This window comes from Barbatula barbatula (genome assembly GCF_947034865.1).
Source record: "Barbatula barbatula genome assembly, chromosome: 15".
NCBI classification, from domain to species: domain Eukaryota; kingdom Metazoa; phylum Chordata; class Actinopteri; order Cypriniformes; family Nemacheilidae; genus Barbatula; species Barbatula barbatula.
The window spans coordinates 22,355,099-22,362,851 of NC_136778.1; the positions used below are offsets into that span (position 1 = coordinate 22,355,099).

A 7,753-nucleotide genomic window follows, 5' to 3' on the forward strand; every position below is an offset into this window, starting at 1 on the left:
GCATGGTTGGATGGGAATGTCATATTTCTTGATAAGTTCTTTATGTATGAGGTTCAAAGCTGCCCCAGAATCGATCATCGCTGTTAATGAAATAGATGCCTCTTCAGTCTTTAGTTTGATAGGAAGCTTGAATGATTTGTTACTTAGAGAAATGTTCTATAGTTACCCGAGAAGTCGTTTGAGTTTTATGTGGACACCCTTGACTGCGATGGCAAGCCTCACCGCAGTAAAAACATAGACGAAGTTGGCGTCTTCTCATTCTCTCCTCCTCAGATAATCTAGATAGACCGAGTTGCATTGGTTTGTCACTAGGCTTGGTGATTGATGATGTTGTCGCTTGCGAGACAGCAGATAGGAAGCGTTGGGATTCCTTCACACTTCTTCGTTTGGGTGCTTGTCTCATCAGATTATCAATCTTACCGTCTTGGGCGTGGCCGATGGAAGAGACTGGATGTAATGAGTCAGGCGTTCGTTGACAGACTGGAGCTTAGTGAGTTGATCTTGGTAGCCCTTTAACACTTCACTTTGATAGGCGAATGCTGCTTGCAGGTTGGAAACTTCCACTGGATTCATTGGAGGCGAAGTATTCTGTAACGACGAGGCTGAGGCGGCGTTAGAATCCATTTGCGGATGTTTATTAGTATAAGGGTTTAGAGACAGAATCGTTAAGCCAGGCAATGGGTCAAAGTCACAGTAGCAGTCCAATCAGGCGACATACACAAGGGTAATCCAAAAGGCAGAAGTGTGCAAACAGGCAAGAGGTCCAAACACAATCATCAATCCAAAACAGGCTACCAAAGCAGAGGGGTAATCCAACAGGCGTGATCAGAAAAACAGGCAGAATCATACACAGACTAATCAGACAGAAAACAATAGATACGCTTGGTAAGGCAGATGAAACTAGCAATACTTCGCAACGTGCAGACACAAGATCTATTCCTAAATACTGTTCAGAACAGGAAATGAAAGTAGAAGCAGAGGGAGAGGTATACAGTCAATACTCCGGTGAGGGCTCCCTCTGCTGGCGTGGCGTTACAAAGTTAATTCCAACTAGTAGTATTAAACTCACAGAATGCAGTTTGTCCTGTATAGGCCACTGTAAAAACTCCTTCAAATATTCTCCAACAAAGAGAATAAAATAAACTGAACACAGATTATTATCTAGTGTATACTGAAATAGATTGATCTTCAGCATTAGATTATTTGGTTTGGTTTTGCATGACTGAAATATCTGTCCAGAGTTCAAATATTTTCACCATGCAAGAGACTTTCCATAATAAAGGACTTTTCTGTCATCTAGAGGACGTGTTTATAACATCACCTGTCAAACCGGTTTCATAAACTGAAGCAGGAAGTCTTTCAGTTCAGAGAAAGTGAAACTCAAGTGACTTGGATCTGTGGAGTGTTTGGTGTTTCTATCTGTGTGTGTTGATACGGTGAAATGGCAGAAGCGAGTATTTCAGAGGATCACTTCATGTGTTCAGTGTGTCTGGATCTACTGAAGGATCCAGTGACTGTTCCCTGTGGACACACTTACTGTATGAGATGTATCACAGACTGCTGGAATCCAGAAGATCAGACGGGAATCTACAGCTGCCCTCAGTGCAGACAAACCTTCAGTCCAAGACCTGTTCTAGCAAAGAATGTGATGTTTGCTGAGATGACGGAGAAACTGAAGAAGACTAAATGTGCTGTTTCTGATCACCGTTCCGCTGGAGATGTGGAGTGTGACGTCTGTACTGGAAGAAAACACAAAGCCATCAAATCCTGTCTGATGTGTCTCAACTCTTACTGTCAAACTCATCTGGAGCAGCACGAGAATCTCTTCAGAGGTCAAAGACACAACCTGATAGACGCCACTGAACTACTTCATGACGTGATCTGCCCTCGACACCACAAGATTCTGGAGATTTACTGTCGCACGGATCAGAAGCTTATATGTGTTCAGTGTATAGATGAACACAAAAACCATGAGACGGTTTCATCTGCTGCAACGTTGACGGAGAAACAGGTAAGTCCTGAAAACTGAGATGATTGACAGTGTTGAATGATCAGACTCCTGCTGAACTTCATTTAGTTTCTATTCAGAACTCATGAACTTTATACTGACAGTCAACTTTAAAACAATAAAAGACGAACACAGTTTTACACAATTTCTCTGTTTTAATAATTATTGATGATATTGAACAGAGAGAAGTGAAGGAGACTCAGAGAAAATACCAGCAGAGAATCAAGAAGAGACAGAAAGAGCTCGAGGAATTAAGAGCAGTCGTGGAGTCTAACAAGGTGAGTTTGGAGCAGAAGATCTCAGAAGAGTCTCAGTGAAGTCTCAGTGTGTCTCACAGTAATGTGTGTGTGTGTGTGTGTGTGTGTGTGTAACAGCGGTGTGCACAGACAACAGTGGAGGACTGTGAGATGATGTTCACTGAACTGATCTCGTCCATTGAGAGAAGACGCTCTGAGGTCACACAGCTGATCAGAGATCAGGAGACGGCTGCAGTGAGTTCAGCTGAAGGACTCTTGGAGCGACTGAAGCAGGAGATCGATGATCTGAGGAGGAGAGACGCTGAGCTGGAGAAGCTTTTACACTCACATCATCACATCCATTTGCTGAAGGTAACAGACATGTGAAAAACAGACCAGTGCTCTTTAGATACACAACAACATGTGTTTCATTGTGTGTGTGTGTGTGTGTGTGTGTGTGTGTGTGTGCGTGCGTGCGTGTGTGTGTGCGTGTGTGTGTGTGCATGCATGTGCGTGTGTGTGTGTGTGTGTGTGTGCGTGTGTGTGTGTGCATGCGTGTGCGTGTGTGTGTGTGCGCGTGTGTGTGCGCGTGTGTGTGTGCGTGTGTGTGTGTGTGTGTGCTTGTGTGTGTGTGTTTGCGTGTGTCTGTGTGTGTGTGTGTGTGCGTGTGTGTGTGTGTTTGTGTGCATGTGTGTGTGCGTGTAGAGTTTGCCGTCTCTCTCTGGATCTTCAGACTCTCTGTCCAGCATCACTGTCAGATCTCTCCTCTCTTTTGATGATGTCATCAAATCTGTGTCTCATCTGAGAGACGAACTGGAGCGTTTCTGCACACGAGGGCTAGAAAAGATCTCTGAGAGAGGTGAAGTATCATCCATTGACTCTTTACATCCATCAGCTGTTATCATGTAGAAACACAAATGATTTCATGAGACGTGATTGAGAATCAAATGTCTGTTTATTTCTCAAGTGAGACACACAGAGATTATTCTCAGTCCTGAACTCAAGACCAGAGATCAGTTCCTCCAGTGTAAGTGTCTCCGAACACATCAACACATCCACGACATCATCAAACACACAAACTTTACAGAGAAACACAACAATGAAGAATATCTCAATATTTCTCTGATTTATCACTTTTGTGATGTAAAGATGCAGATGATGTGTTTTATGTTCCTCAGATTCTCTTCAGTTGACTCTGGATCTAAACACAGTGAATACACTTCTCAGTCTGTCTGAGGACAACAGAGAGATTTACCCACAACAGCATCGGTATCCTGATCATCCAGACAGATTTGATGATGTGTGTCAGGTGTTGTGTAGAGAGAGTGTGTGTGGACGCTCTTACTGGGAGATTGAGTGGACTGGTGTTTGTGTGGATATTTCAGTGTCATATAAGAGCATCAGGAGGAAGGGACGGCATCATAAGTGTGTGTTTGGATGTAATGATCAGTCCTGGAGTTTGATCTGCTCTGACTCCAGTTACTCATTCAAACACAATAACATCAGCACTGATCTCTCTGTAAAGCTCACATCTGATAGAATAGGAGTGTATGTGGATGAGAGAGCAGGAATTCTGTCCTTCTACAGCGTCTCTGACACAATGACCCTCATCCACAGCATCAGCACCACATTCACTCAACCGCTCTATCCTGGATTTACACTTGGCTTGTTCAGTAAGGTGAAAATCTGTGATTTAAGAATGTAGATGATACAGAGATTAAACAAATCATATTTTATGAAAGAAAATCAATGTTAATCAAATAATTTGTCTTATACCTTATTGACATCTGTGATAATTCAGTGGTTGATGTTTAGATGGAAAATGTCTCGATTAAACATGAGCGAGTGAATATTTGAAGAAAATATTGTAATGTTTCGACTTTATTTTGTGTAATTGATGTTCATGATGTGATGATTTACGGAGGTTTGATTCATTGATGTTGTTGTGAATGATTGTATAAGCACATATATCATCATGTGTGTGTTTTTCTACAGTAGAATCACATCAATGCTTATATAGAGTCAAACAGCATCTCTGTCAGTGTCATATGGATGTTTTAATAAAGACAATAAACTCTCAAGACTTCTGTCACTTTACTTACCTACAACATGACAACATTCTCACACATTTGATCTTTATTACTAATATAATTTAACATGTTTATTGATATTAATTTGTGTGAATCAAGAACATTTTTGTTACACACGTGCAGTGTTAAGGTTGATCTGGACTTTAACAGTAACATAAAGAAGAATGAAAAGCAGCAGACGGAGAACACTGGAACAGATTCTTAACTGCTGACCAAAGTCACTTGAAGAAGGACGATACTGATGGAGGCCCGATCAAGTCCTGAAGAGCATCACTGAACACATCAGAGCAGGAGTTGAGAGGAGAACTGAGGAGCACACAACATCTTCAGAAGACTCGCTGACAGCAGTTAGTGGACCTGGAATCACAGTCCAACACATCATCAATGAGGTTCTGCTATCAACAACAAGATCACCTTCACAAGTTTATCTCTACTTTCACAATCATTCATGTAGATTGTTATTCACTGTTAAAGTTAAAGAGCTGAATGTGTTTTGACACGGCAAAACCTGACACTCGAGTGAAATCCATCCTGATTTCCCCTTCTCTGGCCAAAGCCTCATCTGCTGCCTCCTCGACAACCAGCGCTGAGATTTGGAGAGAAATTTAGGACTGTGATGTGTACTTAGTTCACAAATGTGAAATGTGTGGCATGTGAGAGCCCTAAACCAGGTAAAGTTTCGATTATAATAGATATAATAGGAGCTGCAGCAGTCCACAAAATCAACAACATCCGTGCTTTTCTCTTTCAGAAAGCAAGACCACCTGAAAGATCCCCCCAGGCCTGCGTTTGGTAAGAGTGTTAAAGGTAAATGATACTCAGGTGGTCATATGCATTTTCTAACTCTGCTTTTACACCAATTTCCTTCAAATTAATTCAGCTTTGACCACCACATCTTCTGCTTTGGCAGCCAAATATATCTCTGTATTTGGTCAGCAACCAATCCCTGCACCTACATTTGGATCTACTGCTGCCTCCTCAGGTCAAGGTCGGTATTTCCATGGTCTTGCACCTTGATACTCTTGATTTCCTCTGGTTTATGGCTTTTGAGAGTATGAGCATCAGTTATTGGTTTATCTTTTAGAATATTTGAAGGGGGCTCTGGAGGCACAAGAGGGATTTTGGGGCAGGACCAGCGGCTCCATCGGCTCCTGCGGTCAGTCCAGTCATGCCAGTAGATGTTCCCTTTCAGTTTTGGTCAGACGCCTGCATTTAACATTCTATAAGAGAGAAACCTTTAGTACTGTAACAGTGAGTGACAGAAAATGCATTCGGCCCGTGGAACTCCTGGAGAGTGCTGCAGCCAGGGCCGGATTAACCATATGGGCAATTGGGCAATTACCCAGGGGCCCTAGACCTCTAAAGGGCCCCGCGGGCAGTAACACCAATCAACGTGCACTAAGCCGTTCGCGTGACGGCAAGCAGTACAACACAACACGACTCAAAAAATGCAAACATGGAGTAGCTAAGTGGGAGCGCTTATCTGAAATTTAAAAGGGAGAAGGATATCAGGAACGCAGAAAATGTAAAACATATACAGAAAATAGAGAATTTCTTTACGCTAGTAAACGTTAGCAACTAGTCTGCTAAGGCACCATCCGTCAACGAGGACAGCTCAGCTAGCCAGGACATTTCTTCACTGCCGGCTCTAGCTAATGTTCACAGCCCCGAGAGCGAAGAGCCCACAGCAGCATCTTCAACCTACGACCCGAATTCTGCTGCGAGTGCGATCAGTGAGGGAAGCGGTGATGGGTCTCGAGTCTAACCGCCATCTGAACCACTATCTGAACCGCTCGTCTGCGAGCAGCACCTGTTACACATTCAAAGTCTAGAAAAATGTTTGTGTAAGATGTGTTTGCCAAATGAAATCAAGCATTTCAAATTACATACATGCTCTTCCCCTGTCAGGATCGCGGAAAGAGAACCCAAGTGCAGGCAGCGAAACAGGGTTTAAACAGGATTTTAATAAATAATAAACAGGAACAAAACAAAAACCCGCGAGGGGGTAAACCGGGAACACAATAAACTGAAGACTAACACTTGACAAGAACTACAACTACAAAAACACCTAGACTAACAAAACAAAACACTCACACTGACTTGACTTGACTTGACTAGACTATCAATGACAAAGACTCCATGGCATGGCAAAAAGCATGAAAAATGTACAACGAACGAGCACAAGACAATAGACAAGAGGGTATTATATAGGGAGACTAACAAAGGGGATAACGATAGGCAGGTGTGGGTAATGCGACACAGGAGGAGAGCAATACTAGAAACGAGAGGGGCAGGGCCAAATGACGAGACAGGAGAGAACGCATATTATGTCCTGATTGACCATAATATGATCCTCTCCACATAAAACACGTGGGTCTGTCATGATTCTGCCCCTAGACCAGAAAATCAAGACAAGAGCAGGCAGAATCATGACATCCCCATTATTTAGGATTCAAATTGTGTATTGGACAGATTTCCAAATTTTTATATTGCACTAAAATGTTTAACCCTTGCCTGTCTTGTTGAACTGTGATGTGACAGGTTGTTTACTGTTTTAAAACCAGTTCAAAAGAGTTTAGGAGCAGATGATACTGCATTTGATCCATTTTTTCCTTGTGGTGGCGCCATGAAAATGCTGTTTTGTTTGTTTATTGTTGTTGCAAATAAAACCGCAGATTTCAAAATGTTTATATTGCGCTATAACTTGATTGTCCTTTTGAATCCTGAGGTGACGGTGATTTCTGTTTAAAATGAGCTGAGCACCAAAATGCTACTTGATTCTACGAGATGGATTCAATGGATTTTTGTTTGTGTCTTGTCTGTGGACTTCCTCTGTGATGGCTCTATCAATTCTATGTATTTGTGATGGGAGTAGGTGTTGTTAAATAAATATAGGATGCTTTGAAAGTCGTTGCTTATTTATTTTTTTGTGACTATGTAGGGGGTCAATTTTGCCAGATTATACTGATGCCGATGTGTTTAGTTTTCATAACATAATGACTGAGGGGTCTTGACAAGACAACATAGTATTTGTAGTTCTGTCAGCATTTGCACATCTGTACATCCAAATGCACCTGATGGCAGTTAGTTATTGAAATATTGAGTATATTGACTGTATTACTGTAATTTATTCTGTATTTTGCCAGATTATGGTGATCCTGGGGTTGTGATGATGGGGCCCTTGAATATTGTTGCCCGGGGTACAGTGAAGTGTTAATCTGACAAAACTACAAACAAATTTCTCTTTATCATTTTTCTTTCAATGTTCAAAGTCAGCATTGAAACGGAAGAAATGGAACCGAGCAGATGCTGTAAACAACTCTGCTCTTAAGCACTTAGGTCAAAGGAAATCTGTGAATTTATTTAAAGAATGGTCAATCGAGGTTTCAGTCATTATTGGACGGTTAAACAACAAATTG

General features: G+C 42.0%; 1 protein-coding gene across 1 annotated transcript; it reads left to right on the top strand.

The window, feature by feature from the left end:
• The first annotated feature begins 851 nt into the window (after positions 1-851).
• LOC306904730 (tripartite motif-containing protein 16-like) lies at positions 852-4,324 on the top strand. Its single transcript, XM_079474781.1, has 6 exons — positions 852-2,011; positions 2,191-2,286; positions 2,383-2,616; positions 2,950-3,103; positions 3,212-3,271; positions 3,423-4,324. The coding sequence occupies exons 1-6, from the start codon at positions 1,442-1,444 to the stop codon at positions 3,947-3,949; spliced, it is 1,641 nt and encodes a 546-aa protein (XP_079330907.1). The 5' UTR covers positions 852-1,441; the 3' UTR covers positions 3,950-4,324.
• The last annotated feature ends 3,429 nt before the right edge of the window (positions 4,325-7,753 follow it).

Excerpts from the sequence above, each read along its gene's own strand:
- LOC306904730 (XM_079474781.1), top strand. The coding sequence starts at position 1,442 with ATGGCAGAAGCGAGTATTTCAGAGGATCACTTCATGTGTTCAGTGTGT. Across the intron at positions 2,012-2,190 it reads CAACGTTGACGGAGAAACAG|AGAGAAGTGAAGGAGACTCA; the intron begins GTAAGTCCTGAA and ends GATATTGAACAG. Across the intron at positions 2,287-2,382 it reads CAGTCGTGGAGTCTAACAAG|CGGTGTGCACAGACAACAGT; the intron begins GTGAGTTTGGAG and ends TGTGTGTAACAG.